Raw genomic sequence first — 16,792 nt, 5'->3', positions numbered from 1 at the left:
GCACAGTCAAACCAATCAAGAGCCTGAAATAAATCCTCAATTGCACCTACAAACAAAGAAGGGAGAAAGTTAGATATACTCGGCCGGAGACTCTATTCCCTCACCTCATTTTTGATGCGAGTTGCAACCTTTCAAGCCGCAATGGGAGCTTACCATAGGCAACTGTGGAACACGATTCTCCCAGTACTTGAAACAGCCCCAGAATTGGCGAAGTCAGAAGCCCTTCCTGCCTCCTCCAGCTTCGGTGGCCCTGAGGCTTTGAGCACCTTCCAGGGGGCTCCTGGGTGTTACTGGGGGTGGGGTGTGTGTGTGTGTGTGTGTGTGACGAGGAGGGGGTGGCCTTGGCCCTACACCCCCACCCCCACCGGCCCTCTCCGGTCTCCCGGGCATTGTCCTTTGTCTGGAAGTTCCAGCCTTCACTCAGGTCTGCCTGCATCATAATGGGAGCCCCGTGTCACCAGCGCCAGGTCAGCCCCTCTGCCTGCCTGCCTGCCCGCCCGCCCGCCAGTGGAGAGGAGAGGGGAGTCTGCGGGGCTGAAGCTTCTGTATGGCCCTCTGAATGCCACTCCTCTGGGGCTCCCCCAGCCTCCCCTCTCCGCGGCAGCCTTCTGGGGATGGCCATTGTCGCTCGCTATAATGAGCTCAAGAAGCAGATTGACTTGCTAGTGGCCGAGAACGAGGAGCTCAAGCAGCTGATCCACCTCCTGCGCGAGAACCAGGAACTCAAGTCCATCCTCCGGAACCAAGACCACGAAAGCTCCTTGGTGCCCAGTCACGAGTCACCCCGAATAACAGCTGAAGGTAGATTCTGGGGGGGGGGGGGCGGTTGGTGGGAGAACCCCCCAAGAAACAGACAGCTCCTTTGCTCCCCAAGGCAGGCCTGGGGCAGGGTGTGTGTGTGTGTGAATCCTGCCCTGAGTTTCACTTATATGCCAACTAGGTCCACATATCTAGCAGGCAGCTCAGGAAACAGACCATTTTTGGGGGGTGTCCCCCCTTGGCCTTTTGCTCCCCTCGTTGTCCCCCACCCCCCCATCTCCTGAGCAAGCGGAAGCTCAAAAAGGAACTGCTAAGAGCAGCCCAGGTCGTCAGTGGGTTTCCAGGCCACGGCCAGCCCAGGCCACGTCGCCACAGCACACTGAATACTTTGAAAACCCTGCCTGGAGGATGGCACAGAACCACCTCCTGCACTGGGTGAATGAATGGCTGGGCAGCTGCTGGCCAGAGAGGCCCATTCCACGCAGGGGTGGGCAGTGTGCCCGGAAGACGGCAGGCGGGGTGGGTGGGTGGGTGGGGGAGGAAACAGTTGCCGAGCAAGGCCAAGGGGGACAGAGAGACTTTGAAATGGGGGGTGGGTGGGTGGGTGGGCCTTGTGGTTCATCAGCAGGGAGCCCCAGGCCATGTCAGACCTCCTCCTCTTCCCGCTAAGGGTCAGCAGCCCAGTCTAGAAACCCACGGCCAAGGCTGAGCTGGACTCTGCATGATCTAGATGGGATGACAGGGTGTGGGCAGGCAGGGAGACCCAGGGGGGAGAACCTCATGCCTGGGTTGGGCTTTTGCTACCCCGGCTGCCCCCATTCCCAGCAAACGACCTGGGAAGTTGGAGAAACCTTCTGAAAGGCCACCGTGAGGAGGTGGTCGGTGGCAGCGGCAGGATGAGGGTTTGGGGGCAGGCCAGATCTCTCTCCCCAACAAACACCCTCTCTGGCCTTCCATTGAGTATCCCCCCACACACACCTCCTCCCTCACAGATCCACGCTCGCAGCCGGCGTTGCAGGACACCTCCGGCTGGCCTTCCTCCCACGGCGGAACCCACACCAGCTGGCCACTGAACGTTCCACGCAGACCTTCGCCTGACCGCGCCCTTCAAGCCGCCCAACACCCTCCTTCTCCTCCACCACCGCCAGGCGGGGGCGCGGGCGCGCTGGCCTTAGGGCAGCCCCTCCCCACCCTCAGGATGGCTTTGCAACAGCCCCAGGACAAGCCCTACCCATTCCGCTTTCGGGCCATTTCTCCACCTTCCTACCCAGGTGAGCCCAGCCTCATTTTCCTCTTAGCACACAGGTGCAGCTGGGGGAGGGCAGGCGGGCAGGCAGGTGGAAGTGACGGAGAGGGCTGGGGTCCTTGTGGAGTAGCAGCAGATAATGGCTGGGTTGCTTTCCTTGGTTCTCTGTGGCCCATTGGGTCAATGGCTTGTTTCTCAGACTGCAGATGCCAGTGGTGGAGGGCAGGCAGCTGTTCTCTTGGGTCAAGAAGGAGTGTATGCCAACAAAAAAGCTCTCTCTCTCTCTCTCTGTGTGCATGTGTACAGGAGGTGGGTGGGTGTGATCTCAGGGCGTAGACTGTGTGCACAAAACAGAAGGTGGGAGGTTGGCTGAAACCCCTGCACAGGGGCCAGGCTGGCACAGGCATGTTGGGCAAGGGGGCGGCCAGGATCTTGATGTTCCTGAGCCTCTGCCTCCTCCACTTCCTGGATTGTGGGCACCCCCCCTCCGGGCACCCCAAGTACATGTCCTTTGGTGCCCTGAGAGGTCAAGGGGGGACAGGTTTCCCAGAAGAGCCGGCTGCCCACCTGCTCCCTCTTCTGCATCTCTCTCAGCATCTGGTGCCGAGGCGATGGCTCGGGGCCACTCTCAGCCGGCTGGGCTGGATCCAGCAGGGGCTTCTAGGCTGCTTCATGACAAGCTGGCTCCAGAGGTCCCACAGCCGCAGGAGGCTCTTCCAAACAAGCGTGGCCCACTTCCCCTCATCCTGACGTCTCACTGTGGGGCTGGGCTAGCCCACGAGTTGTGCCAGAGCAAGACTAGCCCCTCTGAGCCAAAGGCATCAAGCTATTTCAGCCCCACATTTCCAGTCGCTCCTGGGGCGTTGCTCTGCGGGACACCTCAGGAGCCAACCGTTGACCTTGCTCAGAGAGCTGGGGCCAGAATCCTGACCACAAGGTGCCGATCCATGTAGAACAGAGTTCTGTTTTCTCCTGGCCTTTTTTTCCCTCCATCAGAAATGTTGTGGTGAAGCCTAAGGGGTTTTTTCTCAGCCTTTCTCTCAATCCCACCACCCTCGTGGGTGCATTTTGACTGGCATCTTCAGAGGACAGCACCTCTGAAGATGCCCATGGCCACAGAGGCTGGCGAAACGTTAGGAAGAACCACCTTCAGAACAAAGAGCCAAAGAGCCCGAAAAACCCACAACAACCATTAGATCCGGGCCGTGAAAGTCTTCGCGAATGCATTATACTCAGGAAATTGCTTTTCTGGCAGCAGTGCCAAATTCCAGACCTTTTGGATCACTCAGAGCTGATCTGGAAGAGGGGAGAGGGGTGGCAGAGAAACGCCTGCATTCACGGTGAAACGCAGCTTTGTTGGTCTCCCTGTCAGCTTCCGAGAGACCATTTGAAGGCAAAGCGAACGAGCTGATGGTGGCCATAAGGTTCTTGGTTTGCCAAAATAACCGCTGCGCAGCCACTTACGGTGGCCCTATGAATGGGTGGCCTCCCAAACGATGCTGGTTCACAAACACCTTCCTGCCCAGTCTTCATCTTGGTTTGGGACCAGAAGTTGCATCCGCTGCTCTTGATTTGGCATGACCTGCAGCCGGAGACACTGCAGGGAAGGGAGTCCCCTCGACTCTCGTGGGCCTTTTGGGGCATTCAAAGAGGAGGAGGGGAAGGAGGCCCTCTCTATGGACTCTTCCACTCTTTTGTGGAGAAGAATCACAGAAAATGGTGGTGCCGTGGGGCAAGGGGGAACGTACTGGCTAGCCTCTTGACCTTTGGTCCATGGAGCCCTGCCAAGTCCTGCCCCGTTGGGGCCTTTTAGTATCAACATGAAACCCCTCTGTATAGCCTGGCCTGAGAAGTCCTCTTGAAGAGGAGACCCAGGACTAGAGATGGGCATGGATTAAAAAATTCATCACCAAATTCATTCAAATATTGCAACTTTGTCAATTCGTATTCATACAAATCAATGTCCCTGATGAATACAAGTCAATACATTTTTAGTGATTTTTGACACATTGATTCATTTGGCTATAAAACAGCCTCCCAATCCCCTAGAGACACTGAAACTGCAGGGGAGATTATTCTGACACTTCTCTACAATCCCTACAAGTTTGACAAAGACTGGGTTTCGGATGTCCAAGTTATACACCCCAGGAGAGTTCCCCCCCCCGAGGCACCTAGAGACACCAAAATCACAGAGAAGCTTCTACTGACTCTCTTCCACAATCCCTTCCAAGGCTGGTGAAGATTGGCTTCCCCCAAGGCAGCTGCTAAAGGGCACTTTCCTGGGGGGGGGGGGGATGACCCACTTTGTGGGTGTACAACTTGGAGGTCTGGAACCCAATCTTCACCAAACTTGCAGGACTTGTAGAGGAGAGTCAGGGGAAGCCTCTCTGTAGTCCTGATATCTCTAGGTGCTTGGGGGGGGGGTGTTTTATAGGGTTTGAAAGTCAAAAACGAATTGATTCATCAATTCATCCAAGTCAAATATGAATCGATTCATCAATTTGTCAGATAAAAGGTCTATATTGGTAATTCATGATTTGTCGACCTTGATGAATCACAAATCCCCATTTTTCTGATTTGTGCCCATCTCTATCCAGAACCATCACCGGCGGTCTTTGAGCGGCTGGGTGGGTGAGAACAAAGAGGAGCTTCATTCAGATACGAGGGAAGTACGAGGGTTGGTCCTTATGCTCTGGGACTCCATGTCCCGGGCAGGATGAGCACCCCCAGCTGAGCACCAGTACATCCTTCTCCTCGTTTGCGCCTGCTGCTAAATGGCACCAGGAAGGGCAGTGTTTCTGCAGCACGTGGTGCAGGAGGCGAGTGGTAGCTGAAGACAAGCTTCAAATGACACACCTCAAAACACTTCCTCTTCCTTGCTGCAAAGCGAGGTGCCCTTGGGGGAGGGGGTGTCCAAGATCTGTGAGTTTGGTGTGTGTGTGTGTGCGTGTGCAACGACTCTTCCGAGGGTACCGGACTCCAGTTCCGGCTCCTGCTGCCTAGACTGACTCTTGGGTCTGGACGCTCGCTCGTGGGAGCGCAAGGAGCTTGCCTTTTGGCCAGGGCCACGGCTGCGGATGTTGCCCTTTTCACCCACAATCAAGGTCTTCTCCTCTGTCAGCTTTCCGTTCCCTTGCTGGTGATCTCTGTAGGAGCTGAATTCTCGGTGGTCTAGGACTGTGCTGTATTTTATCGGCCTTGGGACTTGGGAGGGGGTTCGCTTGACATCCGGAGATTAGGGCGTAACATCTTAAGACAGCAGGTCTCACCGCTGCCCTGTGGATCTCTTTCTGGTGCATTCTTGCCAGAAGACCCAGCCTTTCTGGCCCACCCTTGTCCTGCTGTTCCCTCCAGGCCTTGAGAGGGCTTGGAAGACCTGCTGTGCCCAAATCCCTGGCGGCACCAGAGGTGCCCGATGACTGCTGTGATTCACGGGATGAGCCAAATGCAGGCCACCTCCCTGGACGCCTTGGGCTTCCTGCCCCTTCCTTTGCAGGCGCGAGGAGGGGGCGTGGAGGTAAAGGAGGACAGGCAGTCACGAAGGGGAAGGAACGTTGTATGCTTGAGGCTTCAGGGGCAACGTGCGGGTTGATTGTGGGTGCCCGGAAACTGCCTCCATTCTTCAGGGCATTCTTCTGCTGGCGGCCCCGCCTTCTTGCAACGCCTTTGTTGACTTTGGGGTACCAGCAGGAGACAGTGCCTGCCGTGTGTGTGTGTGTGTGTGTGTCTGTGTGTGTGTGTCTGTGTGTCTGTCTGTGTGTGTCCCAGCGTGTGACCTGCCGTGCCCTCAATGGACCTTTTCTCTGTTCTTTGCAGCTCCTTTCTTTGCAAACTCTCCCGGCTCTGACAGTCTTTCCAGCGGCTCCTTTCAGAGCTCCGGCCCCCGAGGCTACTGCTTCGAGTGCCCCTTCCCCTGGCACCCCCACCTTCCTGGTTTCTCCCCCACCAGCACGGGCTCTGACCCCAACCTTTTCAGCCCCCTCGAGAGTGGTACCTTCTCCACCCAAGACTCGTCTTGGGCTCATGGCCAGAACGTACCGCAAGTGCCTGCGGCTCTGGATTACAGCCCGCAAGCACCGGCAGGCTTTGCTCAGCCCCAGGCAGTCAGCGGGCCACCCGCTGCCACGTTCTTTGACTTCAATCCGCAGTGCATTTCGTCACCAATCCCTGCGCCAGTTCCCTTACATGCTGCTGCCAACAACATGATGGCCGTGCCGGGGGCAGTACCAGGACTCTCATGGAATGACATTGCCTTCCTCCTCCCAAACGCACCCCCTGCGGGCCCGCCTCCCTCAATGCTTCGCACCGTGCCACAGCCCCATCTGCAGCCTATCATCCTGCAGAACCCAGATCCTTTTGTCCTGCAACCCCCACCTCCCGGCAGGAGAGCCAGGGGGCCCCTTGTCCCGGGGCCCCTTGCTCAGCCCATCCAGGCCCCAGCAGACCCGCAGAGACCCCCTGATGTGAAGCCAAAGGAGCGAAGAGGTTCCACAAAGCCACTAGATGCTGCAGCCATTGCGAGAATCCAGGAAGCCAAAAGGAAAGGTGAGAGAAAGAGGCCACAGCACTCCCCGAGACCGTGTATGTGTGTTGGGGGTGGTGGTGGAGGCACTGGAGCTGCAGGGGGAGCCCTTCCCCGTGGACTCCTTTCCCAGGACATTGACAAGCAGCACAAACTACCCACAGAGCAGCCACCATGGCCAAGCTTCGGTTCTTCTTCTTGGTCATCTGTGAATTCACACTAATGGGTTTTAGTGTGCTTGCACAATGAACCTCGAAATATTCTAGAGCTTAAAACACATGTTCTTAGGACCTTCCTCACATCGCAGTTAGCCCTGCCTGCGGCACCGAGGGCCTCAGTTCCTTTTTGGCCACTGCGGCAGCAGTGCCTTGGCTGTGGAGCTTCTGTCTTACAGTCTCTCTCTCTCTCTCTCTCTCTCTCTCTGATGGACATTCACATTGTATTTTCTGTTTGGGCGAGGCACATCAGCCACCCTCGTGTCAGGCCTGCAAGAATTTGACCAAACCGGCCCTCAAGTTAAGACTCCAATGGTTATGATCCTTCCTATGGGAGAAGTCCCTTCAACCATCTCAAGGACCCGTGGAATCCTCCCAAATTCGCACCTCGGAAAAAAGTCCCAGAGTTGTTCACCTACAAGGCAATCTTTGAAAAAGTCTAAGACGACTGCAAAATCTCACCCCTCGATAGCGGGATATGCTCTCTACTACGGAAGGATACCATCTCACAAGTTCATCATGCAGACGTGGCCTTTGGGTTCTATTCCTGACAGTTCGCAGACCTAAAGAAAGATGGCGGCCTCCGTCCCATCTTAGATCTCTGCCACCGCAGTTCGAACATCACCCCTCAACATTTCCGCATGGTCACACTTGACAGTACTATCCAACTACTCCGGCATAGAGACTGGTTCACTGTTATCGACTTAAAAGATGCATATTTCCATAGAAGCATGCTTCCAGACCATTGCAGATTCCTGAGGTTTTCATTCATAGTGGTAACGTACGAGTTCCACGCTCTTCCCTTCGGGTTGTCTACCACTCCACGGGTGTTTACCAAAAGCCTTGCACCTGTAGCTGCATATCTCTGCTTCCAAGGCATCACCATCTTCCCGTATTGGGATGATTGGCTTCTGGTATCTTCATCCTGAATCAAAGCAGAAGGAGATACCAAACACAGTACACTCTGCCCCTATTATCCACGCTGGGGCTCTGACTCAACGCGTGTCCGTGCCTTTCTCCCAGAGGACAGAAAAGGGAAATTTTGCTCCATGCTCCGGTTCTTCCTACCAGGTGCCCTCGTTTCTGCCCATCTGACTTAGCGGCTCTTAGGCCTCATGGCTTCTACAATGACGGCGGATGTCCAGCATGCTTTCCTAAAGATGCAGCCCCTGCAAGCATGGTACCTGACTCTCTTCGACCCTTGGGTTTATCCTCCGTCCAAGATGCTCAAGGTGTTGGAGGAGCTTGTGGGGAAACACTTCAAATCTCATCATCGGGAAATCATTCAGCCCACTCACCTTGTCAATCCAAGTCACCACAGATGCAAGTCCAATGGGCTGGGGCGCGCACTGCAGCGATGCAACTATGCACGGCCTATGGACCCCTTCAGAGAAGAGCCTGAACATCAACCACTTGGAGCTTTCCGCAGCAATCAAGGCCTTCCAGGCTTTCAAAGGGCAGATCACTGGCCATGCAGTTCAAGTCGCCACCGACAACAGCAAGGAGGAACTCTCTCTCTCTCTCTCTCTCTCTCTGCTCAACCTAACAGTAGACCTATGGGAGTGGTGTTACATCCGTCGCATCTACCTGGTGGCAGTTCACATCTCGACAGAGGACAACACACTAGCAGACCACCTCAGCAGGTTACACTCCTCCACTCACGAGTGCTCTCTCTCGACAAGAGTGTATTCCAGATTCTTTGGGACACTCCACGGGTAGACGTCGTTGCCTCCTCCATCAACAAGAAATGCCACCAGGAGTTCACAGGCAGGAGTAGGACGCGCCACTCCCATAGGAGATGCCTTCATGACCAACTGGACTGTCAGCCTCCTCTATCTCTTCCCACCCATTCTGCTCCTTCAAAGGACCATCATAAAAATTTGTCAGGACAACTCAAATGCCATTGTGATCACCTCACAGTGGCCTCGCCATCCGTGGCTCTCAACCCTCTGGACCGTGGCCACAGACTACTTTCACCTTCTATTGCTTCCTCATCTGTTGACCCTCAATCAGGGCAAGACGTTCCACCTGAACCTCCACGCACTTCATCTCACCGAATGGAGGGGAACCCCCCCAATCGCAGAGATTCTGAGTCATGGCCGAAAACCTTCCACTACAACTTTACAGTAGATGGCTATAAATGGAACACTTAAATGTTGCCTTTGCACCAACACACAACTTACCTGTGTTCCCTACATCTTTGGATTCGGTCCTTCAATTCCTCCTTCACCTCGTTCACCTTTCGCATTGCACATGAAAGTCTACATTGCTGCGATAGGAGCACATCAGCCCCAGGGTTCGGAGGCTGCATCATTACTCCGCCACCTCATACTGAAGTAGTTTCTATGAGGGTTGAAAAACATACCCTCTGCATGCAGGCCTCCTACGCCTCAGTGGCCACCACCGTTGGTTCTCAGCGGCCCAATGCGGCTTCCTTTTGAACCAAAGGCTAATGCTTCAGACTCTTGATGTGGAAGACTGCCTTCCTTGTGGCAATGACTTCAGCTCGTAGAGCCAGTGAACTCTCTGCTCTCCGTCTTGATCCACCTTTTCTCCAGTCTCACCCTGACAAGGTCATGCTTTATCCTGACCTCTCGTTCCTGCCTAAGGTGGCTTCGGATTTCCACTTCACCTGTGGTCTTGCCAATGCTCTTTCCTGCTCCTACTTCGGATTTAGAACGTTCCGACATTCTTTGGCTGTACAACCTGCCCTGGTGTATTATGTTTCTCAGATGGCTGTCTTTCGGAAATCAAACAAGCTGTTCATCAGCTGTCAAAGCCATGCTAGAGGTTCCCCACTCACCTCTCACTCAGTCTCTAGGTGGATTGTGTCAACAGTTCATCTGGCATATGAGGTTGCCCAGACACTCCTGCCACACACTGTGAGAGCGCATTCCACCAGAGCTGTCGCAACATCCACGGCATTTCTCGAACTGACTGACATTCCCAAGGCAGCCACATGGGCTGCACCATCTGCTTGGCCGTGCGGTACTGGCTTGTGCTTTATCGTGACGTCCCACCTCCTGGTAAGTCAGCTTGCTAGTTACCCAATTGTATGCATTCACAGAGATCATGAAGAAGAAAGAGAGGTTACTCACCTGTAACTCTGGTTCTTCTTCTTCTTCGAGGGGTCCTCTGTGAATCCACACTTCCCGCCCGTGTATGCCTTTTGCGCGCTGGGCAGTGGCGGGCTATTCTTCAGAACCAGGTCACTTGGTGCCGTGGGCAGAGCTAACCGCGATGTGAGGGAGGTCCGAACAACATGTGTTTTTAAGCTCTAGAATATTCCACAGGCTGTCGGAAGGGTCCAGAAGGTGCTCTCACTTCTCAGAGCTCTGCCCAACTAATGAGGGTGCCAGAAGGTGAAGCGGAAAGCAGGGAGGCAAGGCCAGGACTGTGGCTCGAAAGGGAGCGTGGGCAGGTGAGGCCAAGGTGGAGAAGGGCCCGGGAGCAAGGAGGGAACCCAGGTCAAGACAGGTCAAGGCAGCTGGGAAGGAAAGGCCACAGAGGCAGGCAGGCAGGCAGGCAGGCTGGTGGGTTCCCTGGCATAGACCCATGGCTGCCCACAGGAAGGGCATCCTGCCCACCCCCGGGGTCAGAAATGCTAGCCAATAGCAAGCGCTTGGAGCGGCTGTTGCAAGGCAGGATAAAGAGCCAAGATAAAGGGTTACGTTGAGGGCATTCCAGACTTCCCCACTTCCCTAAATGCATCCCTTTGGCTTAGATTAAGGATCCGTGCTTGTGCTGAGAAGGGGTGGGGACAAGGAAGACATGGAGGCACAAGGCTGGGAAGGAGAAGGTGGATGTTGGGGAAACTGTGAGGGAGCCCAAAAGCCAGCAGGAAAGGACAGGACCCTTGCAAGCAGATCGGCCCAAGTTTTCTGATAGGCTTTGCATTTCATTTTGTTTGTGGCTTTTATATGGGAGTTTTTGCTCGTTTTGCTTCCACTTAACACATGTAAGCCTCTCTCTGCTCTGCCACTGAAGATGAGCTTGGCAAGAGGGCCATTGTCAGAATTGTCAGAAAGCTTAGTGCCGCAAGAGAGCAGGTTCTTACCCAATGTATGCCCGGCTGCTCTCTGGGGCGTATGATCTGTTTTGCAAGGGTTGGTCGTCTGACTCCAATAGAATGCAGTCCTTGCTTGCCTGCTTCCTTCCTTCCTTCCTTCCTTCCTTCCTTCCTTCCTTCCTTCCTTCCTTCCTTCCTTCCTTCCTTCCTTCCTTCCTTCCTTCCTTCCTTCCTTCCTTCCTTCCCAATCTGTGAGATGCTCCAATGGGTCTCCAAAGAACATATCCAGCAAAAGCAAAGGCAAAAAAAAAAAAAAAAAAAAAAAAAAACACAATGCAGAGAGACGAAAACACAGCAGCATCTTAAGGACTAACTTCTGTATTCCAATGTGAGCTTTTGTGGGTTGAATCCCACAGAACTGCGTCAAGTCAATTCTGCTTTGGGATGACCCCCTTTTTCAGGGTGGTCTTGATACGAGATACTCAGAAGTGGTTTAGGGTGAGGGTCAGTGGTTGACCCTCCCCTTCTCCTCGGGGTGCCTGAGACTGTGCAGCTTGCTCAAGGACATACAGGGGGGCTCTGAGGGGATGCAGAGAAGGGAACTGAACCCCCAGCTTCTGGCTCCATGACCAGAAACCTTAACTCACGGCGCGATCCAACCAGCCGGCCCATTGTTGTTGTTGTTGTTGTTGTTGTTGTTGTTGCTATGTGTCATCAAGTCACCTCTGACTTATGGCAATCCCATGAATGAGGAATCTCCAAAAGGTCCTGTCCTCAACAGATCAGCTGAGCGCCTGTAGACTCAAGCCTGGGGCTTCCTTCAGGGAGTAAGCCCATCTCGTATTTCGTCTTCCTCTTTTCCTGCTGCCTTTCGCCTTTCCTGGCATAATTGCCTTTTCCAGAGAATTCTGATGGACCATTATAACAATTAGCTCTTTCTGTTCTTTTCTAAGATTATCATTTAAAAGGGCAATAATTGATAATATTTTAATATTATATCCAATAATTTATCTAACTCTTTGAAAACCAGTGCCTATTCTTTCTTTCTTATTTCGCAAGTCCACCACATATGTAAATAACTTCCTTTTTACATCTACAGCATTGAGACGGTACATTATTATTTATAATATTCACTCTTGTTGGGCTAAGGTACCATCTCCATCTGACCTTCTAACAAGTTTCTTTTACCCTTATAGACACATTCTTCATTATTCTTTGTGACCATATTTTGTTCCAGACCTCACTTTTAACCCTTTCCTCCAAGTCCTCTTGCCACTGATGTTTCATCATAGCTTTTTCATATCCAACATTTGTTAAAATCTTATAAATCACACTTACTGTGCCGTTTCTTTTATTTCCTTCCTCTTGATCTTGTCTTTGCTCTATAATCTCAAATTTAGTCAATTGTCTAACTTCTCCTTCTTTTTGTGGAATATATCACAGTTTCTTATTAATCCTTATTCTTTTGTTTCCATTACAATAGCTATTTATCAAGTTCTGCCAGTCTTTCAGATATATTTTTTCAATCTTTGTTGGGAGCATCCAAAATATAAAGTTAAGTTTAGGATAATCTTCATTTTACTTAATACTATTCTTCCAAACCATGACAATTAAAAAATTTTATATTGATTTATCTGTTCATTAATTTCTTTCTTCAGTTTATCCATTAATCATTTCTTGTAAAATCCATGTAATATAAATACCTAAATATTTAATTACACTTCCAATTTTCCCTTAATTTTTTTTTCTTTTCTTTCTCATCTGCTTCTGAATGATTTAATAAAATACATTCTGATTTCTCCCATTTACTTTCAAAGCAGCTATTTCTTCAAAGTCCTTCAAATGTATTCTAATATTCTGCAATGTTCCTTTTGGGGTTTTATTTATTAATAATGTAAAGGTAAAGGTAAAGGTTCCCCTTGACAATTTTTGTCCAGTCGTGTTCGACTCTAGGGGGCGGTGCTCATCCCCATTTCCAAGCCATAGAGCCAGCGTTTGTCCAGAGACAATCTTCCGTGGTCACATGGCGAGTGCGACTTTTACGCGGAACGCTGTTACCTTTCCACCGAAGTGGTCCCTATTTATCTACTTGCATTTGCATGCTTTCAAACCGCTAGGTTGGCGGGGACTGGGACAAGCGATGGGCGCTCACTCTGTCGCGTGGATTCGATCTTACTACTGCTTGGTCTTCTGACCCTGCAGCACAGGCTTCCGCGGTTTAGCCCACAGTGCCACCATGTCCCTACCATTAATAATGTATCACCCCCCCAAAAAGATTTATTTTATTCTCCTCTCTAGTATGTACACATTTAATTAAATTATCATTTCTGATCACTTGTGTGAGCACTTCTATTATCAATATAAATAAAGTTAGAGATAGGGGGCAACCTTGTCTCGTTCCTTGGCCTAAACCTATTGATTCTGTTATGCCATCATTTATTATTATTTTTGCTGAGTTCTGTGAATATAATTGATGAACGATATGTCTAAATCAAGTGCCAAATCCTATCTGTTTAAGCAGTGTTTTTATTGCATCCCATTCAACCGAGTCAAAAGCTTTGAAAATATCCAGGGATATCACACCTACCTTACATTTTGATTGTTTTGTTAAGTACATCAAATTAAGCACTTTCTTCAATGTATCTGACATCTGTCTACTTCGTATAAAACCAGTTTGGTCTTTGTCAATATATTTCCTATAAACATGTCTAATCTTGCTCCCAAAATCGCTGTAAATATTTTAGCATCTTAATTTATCAATGAAATCGGCCTATAAGATTCCATATTTATAGGGTTTTTATCTGGTTTTAGAATTAAAACTGTTAATGATTCTTTCAAAGACTGAGGAATTTCTGCTCCTTTTAATATACCATTTAATATACCATTCTTTTAATTCTGGGATAAGACTACTTTTATTTACTTTTAATTTTAATTACTTTTAAGTTTTATAATATTCTGGGCCCAATCCATCTGTTCCAGGTGTCTTCCTTGCTTTTAATTTATTTAAAATAACTTCTGTCTCTTCCTCTCCATTATTAATATCCTCTCATTCTAATGTCTGAAAAGCAGGCCTGATCCGTAAAAGCTCACACTGAAATAAAAGTTAGTCTTCTAAGGTGCCACAATGTTTGAATCTCTGTTTGTTTGTTTGAATTTATTATCTGATACGCTGGCAGAGACTTACACAGCTAGTTCTTTCCAAACTTCACCTGGTTCTTGGGAGCTGTTTGCTACCTGTGCACCGCCGACACAATATAGTGCTGAAAGATCTGAAACTTTAGATCAGGAAACAGCAGCAGCAGCAGCAGCAGCAGTAATCTGGAGGCAGCGCGAGTCAGAGGCCATCCCAAATAAAAATGCACCCAGGAGTTTCCTAGGCAGAAAGTTAATCCCCCCCCCAAGTCTCTGGCGGCCCCCAATGCAACAGGACCCAAAACCCGGACAGCACCGTCTCCCAAAAGAGGGTGTCGGACCCACCGGGCGGCCTCGCCTCCCGAAGGAAGCCCAAAGAGGGAGGGTCTGCTGGAGGCAGCGTCTCCGCCACCCTGCGACCCCCGGCCGGCCGGGAGGGCTGGGCTCCCGGAACCAAAAGCCGCCCAAGCGCAGCCCCTCCAACGCCGCCTCGGAACCGCCGCGCCCCCGAGGGCTGCCCCGGGTGGGTGGCGGCGGAGGCAGGCCAGGGCCCGGCAGAGGCTCCCTTCCCCCGCCCGGACCCCTCACTCTCGCTCCCCTTTGGGCGCCGCCCGGAGAAGGGAGCGGAGCAGGAGAGCGGGGGTCCGGGTGGAGGAGGGGGGGCGCCTTCGGGGCGGACCGGCGGGGAGGGGGGCTGCCTTCGGCGGGCGCGGATCCCCCCTGCGCGGCGCGCCTGACTCTCCCGCTCCTCGCAGATGGCAGCCGGCAGGAGCGCGTCCTGGGCGAGATCGCTTTCCAGCTGGACCGCCGCATCCTCGCCAGCATCTTTCCCAACCGGAACCGCCTCTACGGCTACACCGTCCAGAACGTCCCCGAGAAAGTGGCGCAGGTGAGCTGGAGGGCTGCGGGCTCTTCCCCTCGGGGGCGGGCCCTGCCCCTGTCCCTCCTCGCCGGAATCCCTTGCTGACCCCCCTCTCGCGCCCCCACCCGCATTTTCAGGTCGCCAACGGCCCCGAGCCCCCAGCCCTAGCCCCACCCGGGCGGATTCGGGGGTCCTCCTTCAGCCTCCCTGCCTCGCCCATGCCGGGGACGGGGGGGGGGGAGGGAAGAGTCCTTGCCTCGGGCGCCCACGAGTGGGCACTGGGCGGACGGGTGGGTCTTCATCAAGGTTCAGTCCACGGGGAGGACTTCCTCCTCCTTACCCCCCACGCGTGGCCTTCCCTCTCTTGCTTTCAGCCCTTCTGTGAATGCTCAGACAGGACGGTCCTCTCAGCTGCCACCTCGGTGCCCTCACAAAAGCCAGCTTATCTGTAGAAACTAAAGTGTCTTCTACACCAAATAAAAAATCCTAGCGGCCCCTGAGCCCCCCCCCCCGCGCCAGAGAAGAGCCAGGGACGCTTTTACTAGAAAGGCCACTGAAACCCCCCAGCTTTCAATGCCGCCTGTGCTTTCATCAGGCTGGTCCCAACCGAGAGGTGAGGAAGACACGTGTGTACAAGTCCCTGCAAAGCCAGGGCTAGGGGTGTGTGTGTGTGGGGGGGGGAGATCCTTTTTTGAAGCAATTTCCAAAATGCAGCTTACAAAATCCACTCAGAGGTGGTTGGTTCCAGATTTCATCTGCAGCGCATTGTGAACTGGGAGCCCCCCCCCCCCAGGTATCCCAAGGGTATCTCACCCTGGCATTTCTAGTTCTATGCACTTCTCCGCCCCCGCCCGGATAAAAAAAGGAACCATGGGTCTTGGGTGGGGCTGGAAGGGAGTGCTTTGGGACTGGCAGGTCTGATTCAAGCAAATTTGGGGCGTTCTGATCCGCATCACCAGCGGGGACATCTGACCTCTCTGAGCGGATTGTGCAAGCGGCAGACAAGGCCACCTGGCCTGCACGTCCGGCTGTGGGTTAGGGGCTCCTTTTGCGTGTTTCTTCCTGGGGCTCACCCCAAAAGTGTGTTCAGAAAGGAAGTCCCCCACCCCCAAGCCCCTTCTGCACGGGGAGGGGTTTCTCTCCAATGGGATGGAGAGGGTGGCGTACAGGGGAGGGAGAGGTGCACAGAGGAGGGGGGGGACGGGTACAACAGGGAAGGAACCCTGGACACCTGGCCTGACAGCAGCACCTTTCTCCCCAGGGTGGAAACGACCCCTTCCAGAAGCTGAGCCCCGAAGAGTCTGCCGCCATCCTGGAGCGCTACAATGCCATCATGGAGCGCCTGCGCCCCCTGGGCTACGACCCCAATGTCCACCCCAGGATGATGGAGACCATTGTGAACACTTTTGGCATCCTTCGGGACCGGCCCGAGGGCAGAGAGGAGGAGGTCAACGACATCCAGTACCTGCGCAACCTGATCAAGGACACTGCGCCCCCCGACATGCGCAACACCTGCATGCTGCTGCTCAGCTGCCTCCAACAGCTGTCGCAAGACGACGGGAAGCCCCTCTTCATCTGGTGACCCGATGGACGACCCCTCCCTATGTGCAAGGCAATAAACCTGCTGCAATAACCTCCCCCAGTGTCGTCTCCTGTGCATGGTGGGGACAGGGATGCGTGTGTGTCAGTGTGTGTGTGTCTCTCTCTCTCTCTCTGTGTGTTCTCCCCATTCCAGGCTAGTCGGGTCTCTAGCCCAGTTTCCCTGCAGCAACTGTGGAGGGAAACACTGGGCGGCCTCTCGTGGTACCTTCCAGTCAGGAGCAGAGGCTGCCTCAGTTGCTCAGGGCTAAAATTAGCCCACCTTAAGACGGCCGGACGGGGCACCTGAGGCACGGAGCCCCTGAACCAGGGGAGAGTTTGGTTGCCTCCTGGAACCCGATCTTTCCTCTTTGGAACTGAAAGGAAGAAAGGGGAAGGAGGAGGGCTCCCGGAACAGGGGGCTTGGCAGTGGCAAGGGAACCGGAGGGGGGGGGAAGGCGGAGTCACC

The 16,792-nt window shown here is 53.1% G+C and overlaps 1 protein-coding gene across 1 annotated transcript; it reads left to right on the top strand.

The window, feature by feature from the left end:
• The first annotated feature begins 373 nt into the window (after window positions 1-373).
• Window positions 374-16,382, top strand: LOC110084795 (uncharacterized). The gene is made up of 5 exons (XM_078393104.1): window positions 374-825; window positions 1,752-2,030; window positions 5,822-6,550; window positions 14,033-14,772; window positions 16,007-16,382. The coding sequence occupies exons 1-5, from the start codon at window positions 441-443 to the stop codon at window positions 16,325-16,327; spliced, it is 2,454 nt and encodes an 817-aa protein (XP_078249230.1). The 5' UTR covers window positions 374-440; the 3' UTR covers window positions 16,328-16,382.
• The last annotated feature ends 410 nt before the right edge of the window (window positions 16,383-16,792 follow it).

The sequence above is a fragment of the Pogona vitticeps genome, chromosome 4, assembly GCF_051106095.1.
Source record: "Pogona vitticeps strain Pit_001003342236 chromosome 4, PviZW2.1, whole genome shotgun sequence".
NCBI lineage: Eukaryota > Metazoa > Chordata > Lepidosauria > Squamata > Agamidae > Pogona > Pogona vitticeps.
This window is presented reverse-complemented; position numbering and strand designations above follow the sequence as displayed.

What these genes read in the sequence shown, in the direction of transcription:
- LOC110084795 (XM_078393104.1), top strand. Translation starts at nt 441, where the DNA reads ATGGGAGCCCCGTGTCACCAGCGCCAGGTCAGCCCCTCTGCCTGCCTG. An exon ending in CCAGGAAGCCAAAAGGAAAG is followed by an intron (nt 6,551 to 14,032) that starts GTGAGAGAAAGA and finishes CTGAAACTTTAG; the next exon opens with ATCAGGAAACAGCAGCAGCA. An exon ending in TCCCCGAGAAAGTGGCGCAG is followed by an intron (nt 14,773 to 16,006) that starts GTGAGCTGGAGG and finishes CTTTCTCCCCAG; the next exon opens with GGTGGAAACGACCCCTTCCA.